Source organism: Ammodytes marinus (genome assembly GCF_949987685.1).
Source record: "Ammodytes marinus genome assembly, chromosome: 8".
In the NCBI taxonomy this organism is placed as follows: Eukaryota; Metazoa; Chordata; class Actinopteri; order Uranoscopiformes; family Ammodytidae; genus Ammodytes; species Ammodytes marinus.
Genome location: NC_137212.1, coordinates 22,557,161 through 22,578,846, shown reverse-complemented (window position 1 = coordinate 22,578,846; position 21,686 = coordinate 22,557,161). Strand labels below are relative to the sequence as shown.

Genomic DNA, 21,686 nt, shown 5'->3' with positions numbered 1-21,686 from the left:
TGTGAAGCTTCTTGATAGACCCATATTTGAACAGCTGCCTAATTTCTCTATAAAGACTCCTCTAAATTTGCATACCCTGTTAGTGAAAATTGAGGTTCTATTATCATTGAGACTTTAAGCAGGCCTACTTCAAGTCTAAAGTACCTATAATGCAATTATGGACATTTAGAAAAGTGGAGGTATATTTATATTTTTTCTTCGGTGTTCCAAACTTTTCTCCATCACATTTCAGAGGAAAATATAGTACTATTTTACTTCAGTCATCAACAAAGGTTATTTTTTTTATTTCGACTGCATTTTATCCACTGCAGTAACTTTGTAGATTTTACTTTGCAATACGTCAGCATTTAGCTAAACAAAACCACGTAGTCAACTCAGCATATTTCAGACACATGCGTCACTGATATAGGCCCTATTCAAAGTTAGATTAACACGGCAATACTTTTGAACAAGTGCTGCTGAGTGACTTTACAGTATGTTGTTCACACAGTCACAATACAATGTTTTTATTTTTCATTCAAGATACAACTTGAAATGATAGGCTCTTACTCCTAATATACATTTGGAAATGACAGAGTAGGAAAAGCCCAGTGTAAAGTGTAAAGAATAAACATAATGATGCGCTCTCTGGATCACTTATAGAAAGAAGCCATTGTTAATGTAATGGGCAACACCTGTGCCTTTTCCTGATGATACAAGTCAGTGTCTGCTGTGACAAAAAGGCACATGGATTATTTCCACTGTGTTGCTCACTACTTTGACTAGTAGCCTAAGTAAATGATTTGCAGTACAGCCTACTTATTCCACATTTTAGAAGCCCATACTTAATCCAATACTTGCCAGAAGTTCTTCATAACTTACACTAGGTGTCGCTCCGGGGCGTCTAATATAGCTCTTCTTCGCTTTTTCAGCCACTGTGAACCACCCCTCCTCCTCCTCGCCTTCCGCGGTGTGTGTGCGTGTGTGTTGTGTGTCGGATAGAAAGTCAGCCTGGTTTCCAGCTGAGTGCTTGCTCTCTCGCAGTGTGTGTGTGTGTGAGAGAGAGTGTGTGTGTTGTCATTATTATCCACTCTGCTCCCAGCTCAGAATGGCCAGATTCACTCAGACTGAAACAAGAAGGCAGCACCATCCACAGCAGCCCCAGCCCGCTCACTCCAGCCTGGTTTTCACCGGACCGGGGGCACCAGCGACCCAGCAGCCACTACTACTGATCCCACATCAGCACCAGTACCCTCAGATCACATTTCCCAAACCCATGAACGGCTCAGAACCCATTTCAATTCATCCGGAGAACGGCAACATGAAAGACCAAGATGCCATTAAGCTGTTTATCGGGCAGATACCGCGGAACTTGGAGGAAAAAGACCTGAAGCCCCTGTTTGAACAGTTTGGGAAAATCCACGAACTGACAGTTCTCAAGGACCGCTACACTGGCATGCACAAAGGTAACGTGACGTCCCTCAAATGGCTGCAAGACACAGCAATAGCTGAATAACTGCTTATTAGTAGGCTACCTGGAGCATTTGAACTCTGAAATAGTAAAGCGACAAATATGGCAGTGCCACTTTTTAATGAATTATTTAATACTCTTTATCTGGCTATATTGATTGATTACACCAGTCTACTGTTCTAAACTATTCCTAAATAGTCCTCATGTGATTACATATTTTAACCTCAAATGTATGACGTTACTCATTTTGTCCCTGCTAAGATGTCTTTGCTCATGACGCTCAAGTTATTATTTTCTATTTTGAGCAATCTCGCTTCCCTGCTCATAATTTCATTTTTATTTCATTGCACGGGTATCCAAAATGGGAGAATTACAAATACTTTCATCTATGATGAGCGCTTGCAGGATGACGAATGATGAGTGACAAGCTGTGTTGGCCTTGTTCGGTAGTATATTTGATTGCATTTGAACCAGTATTTTCTCAACACGCTCCTAAAGTGGGGCAGAGGCGCTTGGAAAGGGATGCATTTTTAAAGAGCCATCCCCCTGCCAGACCCGTCTTCATGAGGAGGGGTGGCATCATTTATTCATCCAATATGCTTTCTTTACCATCTCTCCCCATGTGCGAATGGGGCGGGACAGGCCGGGCGCAAAGCGAAATCAGTTCAATACCACAATGTCTCCAAAGGGCGCGAGAGCTGTCGCAAGATGACGGACGTCGCCGGCGGAGAGTGGGGCAGTGATGCTGCGCTGCTGCTTCCGCTGAAATGGAAGGCTGGGGCTCAGGGCGGGGGAAGCAGAGGGTGTAAATCCGCTCAGCTCACAAAACACGGCGACAACTTCCACCTTCTATAATGAAGTTGGTTTTTAACGGCGGATATAGGCTAGTCCACCCAGAGTGCATCACTGCCTGGGTGGGAAAGGCATTTCACAATAGGCCACGTCGTCCCCCTCAGTGGATCCACGTAGTGTATCATCATCATCATCATCATCATCATCATCATCATCATCATCATCATCATCATCATCATCATCATATTCACTTTCAATCAACTTTCATTGTGTTGATTGCATTTCTTTAGTTAGTTACATAAAGAACATACATAATAAACCTCTGAAGAACTGTAGGGCAAGGGCAGTGCAATTGGCTGAAATATAATCATGTTGACATTTACCTACTTCCATGATAGGCCAATGACCCATATCATAATCATTAGTTTTGTTGTAGTCATACTTTTAACATAATCTTGCTAATACAGGCATTGGACATTGTTGGCAACGCCAAATTACCTGATTCAAATAGGAAAAAAACCAAATAACAAAACCAACAAATCAACAAGAGATACAACATTCTCTATTATAGTTGAAGACATCACTGTGTTTCCAAAACTGCCTCATAGATGAGATGTCACAGATCAAAGACATAGCATATTATTTGATCACAGTTACATTATGTTAATAACAAATGGAAAATAAAATACTCTTCTAAATTCAATCCCCCCCAATAAATTCCAATCTTTCACTCTTGCAGGGCAGATGTTGATATGTGCAGGATGTTAGTACAGGAGATAAGCAATTTATTGCAGTGACATTTAGAAAATACAAATGACAATGTGTTGTAATAATGTAAATACCATTCGCAAACAATGTCTTGTCTTCCATGACATGACATGTAGAATCACCATCAAGAGATATTCCATTTGTCATTATTATAAAGGTTGTCCACATCTGTCACATAGTCCTTGTATTGAGGCCGTACAAGAAATAGAATGATATTTATATGATATCAATTATTAATTTTATATGATATCAATTATTAATTTGGATGGAGTGACACACTGGGATTGATTGCACAGTTTTAATGACAGGATACACAATATTGCAAGAAACAAGTCACATAATAATGTTGTATTATTATATATTCATAAGATTGTGATGAAATAAAATGAAACAAAAGTAACAGTAAGCCTGATCCTACAAATGAAAATATCCAAATAAGTTTATACATAGATTTTTCTTTTGTGCATGTGCATGTTGAAATTAGCCAGCAATCTAAACACATCTGCAAAATCTCTTTGATCACATGGTCTCTCAAAATATTAGGTTGAGGTGAATTATAATGCTTATAGCTTTTATTAGCCACATATTTCATGAAGCCACTCGCCTGGATGGCTAATGCGCCTGACTCTACAGTTAATACTGTCAGTGGTATAGAAGGGAAGGCATTTTTTTCAGTGTAGCACTCATTTTGCATTCATCGGTATGTGTTCGCGTGTGCATGTGTGTGCATACATATACTTAAATGTCATTGCCATCTGTTGCATAGTGATTGCAGTGTTCAGCTCTCGAGTGATTGTCTCATGACCATGGTGTCAGAAAAATAGACAATTAAGGCTCTTCGACGTATTTCCACGGGCAGAAAATAGCTGATAAAATAGATCTGCATTACATTTAAGTGAATTATGTGGCATAGTTCCAATCATAAATTAAAATCAATCCTAGTTTAACATTTTATTCCTTCTCAGATGGTCAATCAAACAAACAAACAGATTTTTTAAAATGAAATGTACTGTTTGCATTCAATGACAACATCTCTTTCTTAGGTCTCTTTCCAGTTTGAAACGCAAAATGCAAATCAGAAAGGACTAAATGTAACAACTTAATGACAACACTGTGTTTCAATGCAGGTCTGTCCCGATCTCATCTGAGCAAATAATATCAGATTTTAATTCTAAATGTATTTCTTAAAGTTCGGGTTTTAACTGTATCCATTAGTTTTATCGGGGCCTTACATTGAATTAATACATTTTAGATAAGTACTGTTCAATTAAACTAAATGGCTTAAATGTAATGAATACATCACAATGAACAATACATAATCAAATCCTAATACAGCGATGATCTCTGATGAGGTTATTTTATAGTTAATCATGTTATCAAGCACAAAAGGATTATGAATGGATCCCATAATACTTGAAACAATATTTCCACCATTCTAAAAGTTGTGCATTTGTAGTCACTGCACTTATTCTGTCATTTTAATTTTCATTCAGACCATGTGCTTTGTTTTTTATTTCCTCTTGTCTTTATGCAACATCCCCCCCCCCCCCCTGGTAATCCATGAGGGAAAACATGGAATTAGTTTGTAAAGCGTGATAATAATGCATGGCCATAATAACTTGACTCGAGAGGATTAGCAAAATGTGCATTGTCTGAAGCAGCAGTCTCTTGGGTGATCAGCTGGTTGCCTCCCCAAACAGTGGCTGCCTCCGCCAATTAAAAATTCAGTCTAGTCTGCCTCTTCAAATGATTAATTCTGTCCACGCCGTCGATAGCCTGCCAATTATTGTCGCCCGATTGGTATTAATAGGTAGAGGATTTCCTGTTGTTGAATTTATCATAGACTGTGAAAACTTCTCCACTCTCCGTACTAATTAGCTTTCATTTATAGCACGGGCAGAATACATATTAACACGTTTACGCACATTGTATATACATGCAAAACCAAAGCTTTAATCTGTAGTCTTGGTTTTTCTTTTCTTCTTTTTCTCGTTTTACGTTTTTTCTGATTTTGTTGTATTTATTTTTGTTCTGCTTCTGAAAAAGAAAAGTGGATGTATACTTGAAAAGCACTCAGAGCAAAGCTGATTCTGTGAGATTGGTTGAAATTGGTTAATCTTCCGTCGTGCAGTGCGGTTACACACACTCAAACGAGAAAAAAGAAAGAGGAGGACGAAGGATTATTTTCCGTGCAGGTGTGATTCAGCATAGCGGAGAGGCAGACAGGCAGACAGACAGAGACAGACAGACAGACAGACAGACAGACAGACAGACAGACAGACCAAACAATCCCTACTCTGCTTCAATCTGCCGGCCAACTCAGCCCGGGTATCAATATTAAAGCATTGTCTGGTATCATTGTGTTAATGCATTTATAAATGGACCAGAGATATTGCTTTAGACCCAAACCAAGCAGAAGCACATTAAATCACAGAATAATCTAATGAAATATTTATTCAAGTAGTTTATTCCCCCCCCCCCCTCTGAGCTAGCTGATTGATAGCATTCTTCTGTGGGTCGCCTTTCTTATTTGAAAAAAGGACAGAAACAGGAATAGTTGGAACATAGAATATGCATCAAATTGAAAAGATATGGTGTTACTATGAGACTGCATTTTTCCTATTTTCCTAAATTACTAAAGGCATGTAGCATTGATTTAACATGCCGGTTTGTTGAAGCCTTTCCTTTCTTCTTTGATATGATAGAAATGTGAGTGCCTTTACAGGTCTCCATATTGCGTGTGCCTTATGGAAAGTGTCAAAGATCACGGCACTGCTGTAGGACAGCATCCCCCCTGAGGAAACAGATGGGCTAAATCCACTTACAGACTATAAACAGAGCTGTATAAGTGAAATCGACGGTACAAACACATCACGCTGGGGTGTTATCACGGATCTAACAGACATTGGTTGGAGCGTAGTCCCCTTTGCCAGTATAGTTTACCATTTTGTTCAAACAAAAAAATCCTATAAGTCTTAAGAAGGATCCATGGCATTTCCGTTGGGTATGTGAACACTGGGATGTAGGGAAAAAACTATTCTCAGTCTCCGTGCAGTTTTGTGCAGTGATTCGATAGAAAAAAATCTAGAATAAAAAAACTTCTGTCAGGGCTAGTAGTGAGCGATGGCCACCGAGCCAATGCAAATGCAGTAACAACACTCACTTCGCAATCTTTAAACGTCTGTAAATATTGTAATAAGCAACAGGGCTTTCCTCATAAAAGATGCAGCAGCTCAACTGGTACTGACAGGCGCTATGGGCCTTGACTTCAGGATGAGGAGCGCTGCCTCTCTCTCTCTCTCTCTCTCTATATATTTTTTTTTCTCCTCTTTTTCCGTCGGTTTTCCAAGGAGATTGCCAATCTCAGATGCCCCGACAAGGCCACGCTTTGCTGGAGGTTAGCGGCCGTCCGGAACACACCAAAACTCACCTGGCTTTTTATTCTGTCTCCTCTTCTTACACCCACCCCCCCTTAATCCCTGACCAGGAGAGCCTTTCAGATGGATTGATTTCCTGCTCCGATGCAACATTCATTATGGCTTGCAGTATATTATGCTTTCAGTATGTTGGAAGTGCCATTATTCCATGACCTTTTCTGGAATATATTTGCTCTTAATGGGTGCCTGGACCAGAGAGACATATACGGACGGATGTACTGTGAGGTGTAAGGGAAAACACACTGACCAATTTCATCACTTAGACACTTGTTCATGAGACTATATATGCTACATGGGTAGTATTCCTATGAATGGAGTTAGTTAGGCTCTGTGGTGGTTTATTTTAGATTGACGGAGAGCGTTGAGCTTGGAGGCAAGATCGTTGTTGGTGCTTAGGGGGAAAAATGATTTAAACGGTCTTATATCACTTAGGTGCCTGGAAAGATTCCCTTTTTTTTGTTGACACACTCTGGACTATAGATTGACTCTAGAAATATTTTTGCCACAATTGATACAAAAATAAAGTCAAATTTGAAGGCAGGAAGGCAGGTAGGACAAGTATTTTCTGCATTGTATGGCTGTGCTAACATTTCAACAACTTCTCAACTTTTCAAGAAAAGAGAGCAGTCCGGGTGGAATCAGTTTTGGTGTGTTGTAGGTCATATTTCTCTTGTAAAGGTACAGTTGGTAGAAGCTTAGCGCCTTCCGGTTTATGCACAAAGGTCACAGCTATTTTCCTAGTCTAAATAGAGGGATGGAAGCCTATCTATTTTGTATGGGTAGCTTAGCAGAGAGTGCCATTGCCTACAGAGCAGAGTGTACACTTATGGGAGGGGGGGGGGGGGGGGCGTTATAAAGGCACAAAGAGAGGGAAAAAAGGATGGTGCAAGGGAGAAGGGGGTTGGTGGTTGCTGTTAGAATAGCATGAGCTCTTTAATGTTGTGTTTGAGCCTGGCTGGGCACAGATTCATTTTAGAAGAAAAATGAAATAACAAGGGAGAGGGAGAGAGAGAGAGGGGGAGAGAGAGAGGGAGAGAGAGAGAGATTTTAATGCAATGTTTTGTGATAATCCCTCTCCATTTTGGAATGGTTCAGGAGAACTCATGCGATAAAGCCTTGAACAAGGCTGGAAAATAATAAGTTATTTGTCTTGCCTTATAGTACTGTGCCCTTGGAAGGCTCCCTAACCCCCATGTTTTGGCCAAAAAACAATCACAGATTAGTCAAGCTGTCACATCTCTCTGATTGCCAAACGGTTGAGCCCTTGATGCTCGGTTCGTATGAACAATGCATTAATGTCGTACTACATGTATCTAGCTGAGAGAGTACACACGAACACAAAGCTGCGTGTGTGTGTGTGTGGATACGACTTAGCCCTGGCTGTCACTCGATGAAATTGGACAGGGAGGATGGCACATGTGTGCAGTGTGGCCCACAAGGCAAAAGAGACAGACACGTGGGCTCAGAGAAATGGATGTATGGACAGATGGATAAGTGGAGGGGAAAAGATGAAGTGTTTGTCAGAGATGCAGAAACAAATAGTTGCTTTTATCCCAAGGCTATGGGGGGGGAGTAGAGTGATGGCTCAGCTTGGGACACGCAGGATCCCTCTGACAGGTTGAGAGCCATTTGGACACCGGAGGGCGCGATTGATGGAGGGTGGAAGAGGAAGCGCAGAGGCCAAGTTTGGCAGATGTATAAAATAATCACCTGGAAGCTGTTTAAATGAGGAAAATCCCTCTAGTAATTCCAATATTACTACTGCTGCTGCTAGTGCAAACACTACTATTTTTTACCAGTGGTCTCAGAGGCCAGCTATTCTATGTCTATGATTAATTCCAAATTACCAATATAAATAAAAATAAAAACAATCAACACAAAACATCTTACATTAGCTGTAGCAACACACTAAAGATGTTAAACTTGTAAGTATTTTGAAAACTTAAAAAATACTCCACATTAACCTCACTCAATGGCTATAATTGCAATGGCAACAACACTATCCGCGATGTGAAGACCCATTTCCAGATAATAAACAATCCCCAGGACTTTGCGATGGAGACACATTTTAGATTGGAATAAAATGTGTATGAATGCTCCAGGTCCGTGAGGGGATGTGTGAAGATACATGCTGCTCAGCACGGTTTATAAATAGAAATTCTGTGGTATTTCCGAAAATAGGTTAAGCTGCCATCGCCGCACTGCTGGCATGACATCACTGATTGCCTGCCAGCCCCCCCCCCCAAAAGACTGCTCCCATACTGTGCTCGAATGGAGAGTATGAGGGAGAGACGGAGGGAGCATCTGTGGGCGACTGGAGGGCCATGTCTCATTTCTAGAACCCCCTTTTCCCTCCCTACCCCCACCTCCCTTTACACACATCCCAGTCCCCTTCCATCACCCAGCCATCTCTCCCAACACTCCTTCCTCCTTTCCTTCCATCTATCTTTCCCACCAAAGAAGCAACGCTGTAGCTAACAGTCTCTGTGCTTTATTGCCAGACACACAAACCGGTCAAGGGCTTTGTACCGGAGATATATCGCATCCACATTTTTTTTTACTGTGTGTGTGATACAAGCAAATTGCACGCCCCAAACAGTGCAGAAGACACAGATGAAAGACTGAATTTGTCTCTTTCTCTCTTTTGATGATCAAATGTTAACGTGGCTAAATGAGCAGAGCACAAGGACTTTATACCGGTTCCAACATGGCTTCCATTCTGTGGTTCACTATATTCAGAAGCAGATCTGGCTTAATTAAAAAAAGGCTACTCAAATTAATTAATGGCTGATGGGTTTTTTCTCATATCTGTTTCATCTGCTCTTTGGGTTCACTTCAGAGTCGTTTCTTTGCCAAAATCTATCCGTCTCCCCGCCTATATCCGTCTATCGTTCTTGGTATAGATAGATGGATTTTTTTCCCCCTGTTTCGTCATTAGCAGAACAGTATTTGTGGAATCCACCAGTCTGAATGTGGTTACTAGGAAATATACGTCAATGCAATTAACACCCTGGCGCCTGCTTGTAAGGCAGACCATTAGTGTTAATTATTGCTCTTCTCCAGCTCAGTGGTGAGATGAGAAAAAATAAAGAAAGCTGGGACAAGGACACAACGCCATACTTTTTGGTATGCAGGGCATATTCATAAAATATGTGTTAGGAATATACCAAGCTGTGATCCATCCAGTGCATGCATTGAATGGAAAGGACAACTAGAAACAAGAGCACCCATTAGAAGTTAGAATATAAAGACAATGTACAATTAATGGCAACTCTCTAGGTGGCCTGCGTGTGTAGGTGTGTGTGTGTGTATGTGTGTGGTAGAGCAGCATACGTTTTTTTTTCTCCTTCCTCATGCCTTTTTCAATCACTCCATCTGAGCAACCTACTCTGGGCCTTTGAAGCACTGTCTTTAAAAGGTATCTTAAAATCAAAGTGACTGGAGACCTAGGCAGTCTGCAGTCGGTTTGCAGCTGCCCGTCTTCTATGATCGTGGCTTCCCTATGATCCATTGATCCATCTCAAAGGTTGCCTTTGGCTTTCTCCTTCCCAAAGAGGACAACCATTGTTTGGATTATTGCAACAAATATGCCCAACGGCTGCTTTGAATATACAGCCTGCATGGGTGGAAACAGTTTTGTACCATATACTGCAGTAAGGCAATGGGTGTGAGCCAAGTGAAATTGATTTTATCATTTCCTTTTGCCTGGTCTTGTTTGTTTTTCCAAGAGGGTTGTTATAGTACATGAACAGGAGATGCAGTTTTCTGACTCTGACTGGGGGGGGGGGGGGGGCTTAGAGAAACTTTTATTGATTTCTGTGTAAATCCCTGGGCCAGAGCAGACTTTGGCTGGGGGAAGGAGGAGGGACGGAGGGAGGCAGGACGGGTTGGAGAGACGGGACTTGGCAGGTAAACTCTTGTTGCCCTCCCAGAAGTAGCACGACGGGAGGCAGTAAGTGTGAACTTACACATTATTTACAGCTCTGTGAAACTCCATCCATTAGCAGTGTCAATTAGCTTGCTCATCGGGGATGCAGGCCACTAGATGTATTTATAGATCGGGGCCCTGGCTTTAATGGCATGGAGGAGGGATGAAGTACACTGATAGTCTACAAAAGTCTCAAGGCTTCATTTAAACGTTACAGTACGATAGAAAAGATGCCAAAGTGCTGTATCCTAAGTGTTATCCAGCATCACATATTAATAGAGTTATGGCTAACTTGGAGATGGGCGGCCCGTTGTAATCCTTCATGTTCTCACTCGAAAAGTACAAGTACTGCCAAAGAACATTATCCTTTAGGAACTTTCTCAGGAACGAGTTGGAATTGTATTACTGTTTTCAGCCCCTTCTAACGCTGCTACGCCTACAGTATATAGTCAAAAGTACTTATGTCAGCTTTTGAGAGAAATGCTCTACAGTTGGATTATATATGAAGAACCACTTGTTCCCTGAGAGAATTATTTAACCTCAGAGCCACACAATAGATTGCGAGTGTGAAGCTGTCAAGATCTCTCCCTCTTCATTGTTATGTTGATGGCCCAGTATAGTGCCTGAACCATATACAGAACCTTTCAGGGAGATATTTATTATTAACATTTGCCACACTCGTTAGACAACGCGCACTCCACGCCATTGCATGTACGTGTTAAAGTTCTATATATACAAACGTTCCCAGACGCACACAGGCGGACCCTTGGGCGTGTGCTGCCTATAGATCTGTTTGACTGCCGTTTGGAGGCTATTGTAGTGTAGTCTACGAGCGAGTAGCAACAAATCAATGGCTGAGGTCTCCTACTCAGGGGTCAGAGAGGATACTAGGGAGGGTCTGGGGACTCTTTTCTTGCCCCTATGATGGACACCGATGCTCCTCTGCGCCCGAGCGACGTTCATCCTCCCCAGCCATTGCTCAAGGTGAAGGGATGATGGGAGGAGGGCTAGTGAAAGGAGAAATGGAGGAGGATTTGGAGTTGGGAAATGATGGGATGAAGTGATTGATGAGGGAGTGATGGAAGAGTGTTGTCAAGATCACAAGATGGTTACTGAGCACAGTCGCCGGCATCCCTTTTTAAAGGTGGCTGTCTGACTTAATTAAGGTTTACAGGTTACGCTAGGCTACTGCTTACATTACCGTGCTCATTACAAGCCCATTAGGCCCGGGCAGAGGAAATATTGTTGTCAGGACAATGAGTGAGAGCGTTTTTAGGAAAGCCTCTGCCAACTCCACGCTCCGTTCTCTTCCTCTTTATTATACCGCGCTGTCTGCCCTCCCTCAATTTGTCCTCCTTCTCCCCCGAACATTGGCGTCATTGTTTGAGAGTGTGAACAGATCAAGGATCTTTTTTATTTTTTTTCAAAGGTGTGTGTGGAGGGGTGGGGGGGGGGGGTGGGGGTTGGGGGGGGGGGTTTGATTATATGAGTTAAAAGCTTCTCAGAGACCAGACTGATTACTCCCCTCACGGTCAATCCGAGCCTCCTGCCTCCCTGGCTGGCAATGATTCAGGTCATAATCACATTGTATCAGTGCTGATGATTTGTGTTTCAGACTTCCGACCCCTCTGAAAGGTCTATCAGTCCCCCCCCCCCCCCCCCCCTTCCCCCGTAGCACCCACATCATGGCAATAAATGAAGTAAGCAAGCAATCTACCCACAGTGGCAGCATTTTTCTAAAGAGGGCTAAGTGATGTGCGAGGGAGCAGGCACGACTGATGCCAGGACTTGCTTGTTTTTTTTTCTCTTCACACTTTTTGGCAAAGGAAAATGCCACATGGAGGGCAAGTTCACACTTTTTCACATTGGGGCAGTTTGGCTCCCCTGGGGGCAATGCGATTGGAGAAAAAGGGGGCAAAGTGGGTATGAAAAATGGAGTGAAAACAGAGTGGTTGTGGTTTAAACCATCTCAGTCTCCTAGGCATTGCATCCATATTTGACGATGCTGCAGTACACGATTTATGCACCATGACAGTGTGTAGTAGTGAAGTGTAGTAGGATGTTCCTTTTGAGCGTCTGCAGTTGACGTCACGGCCTGTAGCTGTCTGTCACTGACGGGCACAAATGAATCTCTTCATGGTCCTACTATAGCATTAATATGAATAACGGCTGAGGTAGTTCATTTTTATGTGAGATTTTATCACATGGAAATAATTGCAATACAAGAAGTACAAATTTCTCGACATTTCGGTGGAATCCTCCCAATGTAAATCACAGATATCAGCAATACCAGCAATTGAGGTCACAGGGCTTTGCAGAGATCTTTTTTACTAATCAATGACTTTGAGATGTGAACGATTAACTGTCTTTGAGATACTCCTCTTGGATTTGTAAAAATAAACGGTATCATCATTTATTATTTTAAGGTTCAGTGGCTTTACCTTCAAGCCAAACGTATAGCAAAACACTGAGTAAATGCAGACGCACACTATGTTTACATGATGTAACAATTTTGCTTATCAAGAAAAAGCTTTCCATAAGCTCCACAGTTAAATACACTTATTTACCTGAAATGCTTAGCCTTGGCCCTTTAGCAGTATTAGCATTGCGCGCTAATTGGCAAGAGAGAAGTATAATTGCATACATTTCAATTGTATTTGTTCTCTTGTGACGACCTATGTTGTCTTTCTAAAACGTTATTATTCAATTATATGTAATTTAGCTTTGGTAATAAGATAACTTCAACATGCTTATAAAGCTTATTTGAATTTGATCAGCCAATCAAGTGACAATAGCTTCCAAGGGAAGTGAGATTTTGCACCAGTTCGCGATAAGATGCCAGTGTGTAGAGGACATAAAAAATAACCTAGATTTGGTTTAAATGCTTTCTTAAATTGCAGTTTTGATATACTGTATGTAAAGTAAACCTCTACCGAATTGATATCTCGTATAGCTATGCACTGTGGAGGGTCTGTGCACCAAATTATGTTGCGAAAGCTTGTGGGAGTTGGTGAGCCATGACAAGAACCAACAAATTAATTGTAGGCCGATTATTGGGCAAAGCTTCAAATTTGCATTAGAATTCAACATTTTTATTTGAATGCAAGGCGTTAAAGACCTGCTTACAGTAACAGAAAAGGGAAATTGTAGACAGTGGGAAAATCACTGTAAAACGAAAATTAAATGTTACATCTCTGGAAAAATGTTTTACTTTCACTCTGTGAAATTTATATTGGCAGTGTTGAAGTGTGACAGTGTTGAATGTCTGACAGTACATTGATTAGTTGTACATTAATTCCAAAAAGTTATTATAGAATTATTATTAGAGAGTGCCTAATTTCTATACTCTCTCAGCATGTCATACGAAACAGAGTGTGCCTGGGAATTTATTTTTCAAGAGTCAGTATCAGGATCAGATGTGTGTGTTTGTGCGTACGTATTCTTGGATTTTATCAGCAGGAGTTCTAAACTTGACAAAACAATAAGAATAGTATTCTACTGTGCTGCACCAGATACACACATATCAGACACATGCTTGGCAGACACACAGTTTTGATAATGGAGAGCCTGTGCCACGGTTAATGTAAATGGCTGCTGTCGACCACAGCTTGTATAGCTGTGGTGTTTTTGTATCCCCTCCTCTACTCACTCTCTCGCTCACTCTTTTGCTTTCATGTAAGACTCTTTAATTACATGCCAATTCAACACAGTGGCGATGGAGAGACTCAGCCCTATTTCCCAGTACACACAGCACGCACGCTTAAGAATTAATCATTAAAAAATAAGAGACAAGAGGAGTGGGGCTGGAAATGGTGAAGAAGAGGAGAGAAGTTGAGAAAGGAAAGGAGAAAGAAGGGAACAAGATGGAAGTGGAGGAATTTCGTCTCTTTGAAAAAATGTGTGAGATAAGGCAGTTTTTTTTTTGGTTTCTATCAGATGATGCAGAGAGGATCATCTCGTTACAATGGGAAGGCTTTCCCTGTTGCTGTGTCAGCAGGCTCCGATTACAGTGGCTTTTTGTTGTGTTTCAAACTATTTCATCATGCTTTTCAGCACTTGGTATGCAATGCAGCACAGGCAACTCGTACGTGTTTGGATTCCAATTATGGAGTTGTTAAAGCTTTTTCGCCGGTGGCCTGCAAATTCTTATTAAGCCGTACATTAAAGAGCACAGAATCACATTTAAATGGAGTTCATGTTTCCCTTTTGTTTGACCGTGTTGTGCTTGTTATTAATTTATTCTCAATGCCCTACGCATTACACATTAACAAATAAAATAGCGTTTGTGATGGTAATGCAAAATACTTGTTTCTTATTCAGAGATAGGGGCCCAGCAGTTGTCAAGTAAACCAATAACAACAACAGCAAGCCCAGTGAGAGCGATAAAAAAGAGAGAGAAAAAAAGCACCAAAATGGAGCCATTCCCTCCTATACCCTTCAACAATTTGAAAAACAAACAAACAAACAAACAAAACCCAAATAAACAACAATGAAATATCTCACAGTCTTGGTGTTTTCTATTTCTTTTTTTACATGTGGGAGATGAGATTGGACCGCACTGTGAGTGATTTTCTCGGTGGCAATCGGAAATCATTAGGGTTAGGGGTGCTGGGACAAGGGAGGCTATAGGGAGGGCTGTACCATGACACCAGAGCTACAGTCAGCCACCTGAAAAGGTCACAACCCCGCACAGGCTCCATCACTATCCGTCGTGAAATGCATGGCAGGGGGGCAGTCTGGCTGTCTGAAACGGGAGCTTCCTGAAATACTACAGAAAACATTGAATGTGATTTGGATAAGTAAAGTCAAATGCTCGCTGTGCGTGAACTGGCAGGTTTCGCAACCACACATACAAACATATGCACACATGCAGACTCTCAAGGCTTAGAACAGTGAGGCATGTTACAGGTCAATCAATGGATCAATGACTGACATGGCATTTTAACCCTCGTTTTTCATGCAGTCTTGCCGAGGTTACACACTGGGCGCATAGTGCAAAGGTCATGGAAATGGCAAAAGGCGAAGGTTTAGATTGGGAAAAAAAAGTTATCTCACGTGCAACAAGAAAAACAGATTGGAATATTCTTAGGTGTTAAGACACCAAATACATCAGTATCCACCGAATACATTCGGCGGGGGGGAAATGAGATCCAAGATGCAGTGGCTGCTAATAAACCATCTTCAGAGTGGCAGAAATATGATGCATGGTAACCCATATGAACCTCATTAATAGAACACAAGCAAATCTATTTATTCAGACAGTCAGGGGGAAAATGATTGCCTCTTTACTCCATCTGGTTTCCCTCCGTCTCTTGTCCTCCATGCCTTCTCTCTTCTCTTCTCCTCTCCTCTTTATGTATTCAGTGATTTTGACAGATGTTGTGTGTATGTGCATGCTTAACATCGGTGCTCGGCTGGTGTTGGTGAGGCTGTGTGTGTGTGTGTGTGTGTGTGTGTGTGTGTGTGCACGCATGGCAGCATACGTGAAGACTCTCCGTTAGAAATTAAACCTGGAGAGTTTTAACGCCACTGTCCGTCCTCCCTTCTTTCTCTGTCAACATATCTCCTTCCTTCCACCGTCCATACACTGAGTGCATCCCTTCTTCTCTTTCAACCCCCCCCCCCATACTCTCTTACAGTTGCTTTTGTCTGTGCTGCTGTCACAATAGTTCAGGGTGGGGACACTGGCCAGGCTGCTAGCAGCTTTTGACAAGACATGGGGCTAGGGATAGGCTGGACTGGAACCGGCATATTATCCAAAGAATTCTCTGCTAATCTTCTACTTCTCTTTTTTTTGGTGCAGTGATTTTGTTTTTTTTTACCCCTTGCATCCTCAGAAAAGTGTCCACATGTTGCCTGGTGTTTTGCATGGTTGCCTGTTTTCATTCATTTGCTCTGTTTATTACAATTTATTTTTTATTGAGACCCTCCACACAGATGCAGTTTCTTAATTCAATTATTTTCTTAATATCTGGACAAAGCAACTACATTTTATTGAAACAGGCTAGAACATCTTTATTATCCAGATAATTAATGATCGATAATCCATTAACATCATTGTCTCAATATTCATATTTTATATTTCTTATAAACAGCTGAGCAATTTTGTAATGTTTTTTTTAAATACTCCTTTGACAATTGTTTTTGATCTGTTAAATTTGGATTTTAATGTATGTTTGATTTCTGATCTTGTTTTCTATATGTGATGTGCCTTTGTTGCAGGTTGTGCATTCCTCACCTACTGCGCCCGAGAGTCGGCCATCAAAGCCCAGAACGCCCTCCACGAACAGAAAACACTGCCAGGGGTAAGTGTCTGCCTCTCTCACTCTATTCCTCTGGCCCTTCTCTTTACTCTCTTTATGGTGGTCAGCCGTTGCCATCTGCACCCGGCTGCACACCAGACGTTATTTTCCTCGTATAGTCCCTGAGATGAAAAACACTTTGGAGAGCAATTCAATCAATAGCTCAGCCTTTTGAAGGCCCGGTTTCAACTTTTCCATGTGTCTTTTCTCCCGGGGATATTGCCCGGCATTGATCAGAGCCACTATGCCTCACACTTTAGAAGCAATAGCATTGAATGACTGGCTGGCAGAGCTCTGCGTTTTCTGGGAAGGTGACAAAGCTTAGATTATGGATATTGAAATAGTTCATTTGATAAAGAGAAATCCTTCTGTTACATGTTATTTTATTTTGCTTATGGAAGCCTATTTGTATTCAATGAAAATTATATTTAACTCGTCATTCACTTATGGAAGTGCTCTAAATGGCACTGTCTATATTGGGAATTTGGGAGAAATGTTGTTGCATATAGAATAAAACAAAAATCTTAATTTTACTCCAACACATTATAGCCTACCTATAAATAGTAAAACCATAGTGATCTTTTGGAGTGGTCTTTTAATTATCCGATTGCTGCTTGCTTTTTCACATGCTGAAATAGGTTTTTGGTGCTGCCTCATGACTGGGCCTTACACATTACCTTTTTTGTTGTTGACAATCTGTCATCTCATACCCCAAAATACTCCCTAAATTATCCAATGTAGTCTCAAGCTATCTTTCCACACCCTGAATCTAAAGCTTTCGTTGTGTCTGATGTGTTTGCCTTGGGCGCCTCTTCTGATTGGCGAGCACGACTGTCACACAAGGAGGGCCTCATGGATTTGTAAAACCCTGTTCAGATACACTGCACACACTGGATAAGCTAAATCACAGCCCTAGCGATTTCCTATTTGCATTGTTTGAAATTGCGATTTCGATTTGAAATCAATCATTCAGACCTACTGTGTTCACCTCTGTGCATAGTTGTATCTTAGCGAGATCCTTGCAAGTCTTAAAATAATGTCAGACAAATAAAATAAAATAAAGACGGAGGTGGTGATTTGTAGAAGTGGCTCCCCACAGAGGCAATGTGGCTTGACATGGGCTGATCAAGCCTGCACCAGAGAGAAACAACAGTACATATCACTCAACCCCCCCGGCCCCCCCCCCCCCCGCAAGATCCCCCTCTGATAGAAGTAAAGGGCCTGAGTAAAAACCCAGCCGAAAGGCACATGTTTAAGTTAAACATGCAAATACAACTACCGAAAACGATGGACATTTTTTCTGGTGGCTTTCTTGCAATAACAAGTTGTTTCGTTTATCCTGCAAATTAGCTAAGCACAAGGCTGGAGGGTCTTATTCTTCTCCCTTTCCCCCCCTGTCTGCATGCACTTGAATAATAAGATGGAAGAAAACAGTTCTCTCACATAATGCCAGAGGACGTGTTCCTGATTCTGACTGTGTTCAGCAGCTTGTTTAAGAAGGAGGATTCTCTGAATCTTTTACTGTTTTTGTTCATGGTCTGGTTTTCCAGCTAAGTTTTTTCTCTTAGGTCTCAAGTGATAAATAATGTGCATTAACGTGCCTTCTATTTGGATGACACAAGTTGATGTTGTAGCTAAATGTATGAATGTAGGCGCATAATGGCACAAACGTAGATGTGTACAAGTCTAATGCCTTTGTCTGCCCCCCCCCCCCCTCCTCCATTCTATTAGTGTGTTCTGAGAAAGGAGCATATCTCCAAACCATCTGGGCTCTGATAGGTTCAACAATCATTTGAATGGAGTGCTATAAACAATATAACTATAAACATCATCATGACCTTAATGACATTAAATGATCTTATACTGCCACGATACATAAGAGTACGTATACAAATTTAGCAAAGACAGCCGGCTCGCATGTTTGCATTTGTGACAAATGAGTTCACAAACATTAACTGACTGAAAGTTGCCCCCACGTATCACTTGGGACAAGCAAAAACCCTTTTCTTGTACCTCGCAGTCCAGCTTTCCCCCTCTCTCCGGTCCTGTCCAGCCCACAACATCCTGCTGTCTCCACGCTCTCTCTCTCTCTCTCTCTCTCTCTCTATTGCTGGCATGCATCCCTACCTGAGACAGAGCGTGTCATAGAAATGTAGCAGGTCGACATTGACGGCTGTCAGGGCCTCACGGAAGAGGCCGCTCCGCTGTTCCCTTCCCCGTCAACTTCAATCGACACACACACAAACGCCAGCGGTCCGAGAGGAATCACAGTGTATGCTATATAATAATACTGCTGCAGCCACACATAGCAGAGGCAAGTACGAAACCAGCTACATAGCATCATGCCCTAAAAAAAATCATCCTACCAACCCTGTTCACATATGAACCAGCAGCAGAATATGAGTGAAAGATAGAAAGAAAGATAGATAATCTATGTAAAAAATTATACAAAATATATATACATACTGGACATGTTAAGATAAATGCTGTGCTGCATTGCGTTGTGCATGTTTTTGTGTGTGTAAAGATAAGTGTGTTTGAGCGTTTGACTGCCTCCCACGGCTTCCCCTGTCCTTCCCTCTTGAGCCTCCCTGCTCCTAAATCTTTTGCAATATGACCTCCCGCCGCTTTACTCGCTTGATGGTAAGTAGATAGGCCAGTTGTTTGTTTGCAAAATCCTGCTTGATATGCAGTTTGCCAGGGGCTACGGTTTAATTAATGTAAACTCGCAATTCCCCAGAGACGGGTTATAAGTTATTAATATCTGCATCTTGTCATTAACCCCTGCATTGTTGCTCTCTCGCAGAGGGTCTGTGGCTGGTGCAGTAACTCATCCATATCTGCCATTTCAAATGTTTTTAAATTCATGAACAAACCAAGAAAATCCATCCCGACTTTACCTGTTGCAAATGAGAAGCACCATGCGTGAAGATTGTACCACCTAACAAGCAATTCTGAGTCTCACGCAGGGCCCTTTGCTGAACACCAAGCACAAACAAGCCCTGCCGCGTACACACATGCCAGCATACACATGGACACCAGCATGCACACACACTTGAATTTCATGAGATGGAGTGTTAGAATTTCTGGTCTTCAGCGGGAAGGGCTGGCTTCACACCCTGTGTCTGCCTGCTGAAATGTCCTTTGGCAAAGCACCAAATCCCTCGCCTTTCTTGTTAAAACAGAAACAGAAAAGATTTTAAATACAAGTTATTACCCTTAGGAGTCTTACAGTCTTGGTCGATCTGGCATTACCTGTTTTTGCCGTTGGTTTCAGCAAGTACAGGAGAAAACCCACAGGTCTGCTTGAAATGACCACTATTTTATTGTTTTTTAAATGTGTGTTTCACTCTTGTAAGATCTCCTTGCCTCTGTAACTTACAACAAAGATACATAAGGACCAAGAACTTTCTTTTTTCTTTTGAACACCATCAGTCTTGAACCTACCACCTCTGATCTCAGTTCTACAAACATCTGAATGACTGAGGCTGATCGTATAGAGGCAGGAGTCTACATCTGATGTGTATTTCTTATATCCTTTTTAGATACATTAACATGAGAATAAATGTATCTTTGTAGATACTAGCACTGTAATGTTTCCTGTCGGTGACCAGTTGTTAATATTTGTAACGACAAGTGCGGTAGAAAACCCAGAGTTCTGTTGGTAATGGCACTTGTATTGACCTCTTGGGAAGCAAACCCGCCCAGAGTGGCTACTCCTGTCATATATACAAAAAGAGACGAGCTACCAGTGTATTTGTTTGCTGCGCCACCAAATAAAGTGGGGGCTGAGAGGATTCATGTTTCAATATATACTAAAGAACACAGACCACCATGTCGTCTGATGTTGCAACTGAACTCAGGATAGATGTTGTTTCTTTTGCAACGTGCATTGCTACTTGCATATGCTAAATTGTGTCAAAAATGTAATTTGATAATTAAAATAATAAGGAACTTATCTTTAATAGTTGTAATTTTTGGAGTTGTAATCCTCAAGATACATGCTGTGTGCCTAGGTACTCTCCGATGCTAGCATGGAGGCACTCGTTTGCCACACAGAAACACATACAACCCAGTGTCCCCTTACTATCAGAAAGACGCGCTTGTGTTCTTTGCTGTTATTATCCACGTCCCCCTGTTACACATTAGCTGCTGAAAGGAACAGTATGGCCTAATGGAAGTGAACTGGACTGGAATACAGATTCCGACGGTGAAGTGTTATGGGGGAACCTCGGGGACACAAGTGCCTGACATAAGTTTGGCTCCAGAATAGGTGAGGCTCTTGTCACTTTACCAGGTGTGTGTTGGCTTGGCTCTATTAGCTCTCTGTGTGTGTTTGTGTGTGTGTGTGTGTTTGTGCGTACGCGGTAATCTGGCTTTGCAATGCAGCCAGGCCCATGGAGATACTAGATAGTGGTGTATAAAGGTGGGAAGAAAAACATGTGCACATGGCAGCTTGCCGTGATCACACACCGCCCACGACAGTGAGGCTCCAATATATTATTGGTGCGCTGTTTTTTGTGCTTGTTTTGCTGCTGACGGAGATGCACTCACACTTAAATATTACATAACCGTACGAGTGCTTTTGTATATGTAAAAAAAAAAATGCTTGCATGTGTTTTTCTCTCTCGCCGAGTGATATTACAGCATCCCACGGTGACCTGAACGCTGATCATCTTTTTATGTCGGAATCTTTTCTTAGGAAACGTACGACGGAAAACAGGCCGCCAGCTAAGGCCCCCGGCAGGCTGTTTCAGTTGGCCTGTGTTCTTATGAAAAGTCACAGCTCTCTACACAAGTCCGCAGGAGATTTTAGTCCACCCAGCTCAGCATCCTGACAAAACCCTGCATCCTTCACACTATCCACCCACCTATCCCCTCCCTCCATCCCTCCCTCCCTCCCTCCCTCCCTCCATCCCTCCATCCCTCCCTCTCACCCTCCATCCCTCCCTCCCCCGCCACCTCCCCCCTTTCTCCTCAAACCACTCGGTCCTCTCACCGCCACTGCT

General features: G+C 42.0%; 1 protein-coding gene across 1 annotated transcript in view; it reads left to right on the top strand.

The window, feature by feature from the left end:
- Positions 1 to 1,087: 1,087 nt before the first annotated feature.
- The window catches only part of celf5a (cugbp, Elav-like family member 5a), a gene marked incomplete at both ends in the record, with an annotated part of 184,611 nt that continues 164,012 nt past the window's right edge, over positions 1,088 to 21,686 (top strand). The window contains 2 exons of the mRNA XM_080032461.1: positions 1,088 to 1,445; positions 16,598 to 16,680. Coding sequence (XP_079888587.1) covers positions 1,088 to 1,445; positions 16,598 to 16,680 — 441 coding nt within the window. The remainder of the gene's footprint in view (positions 1,446 to 16,597; positions 16,681 to 21,686) is intronic.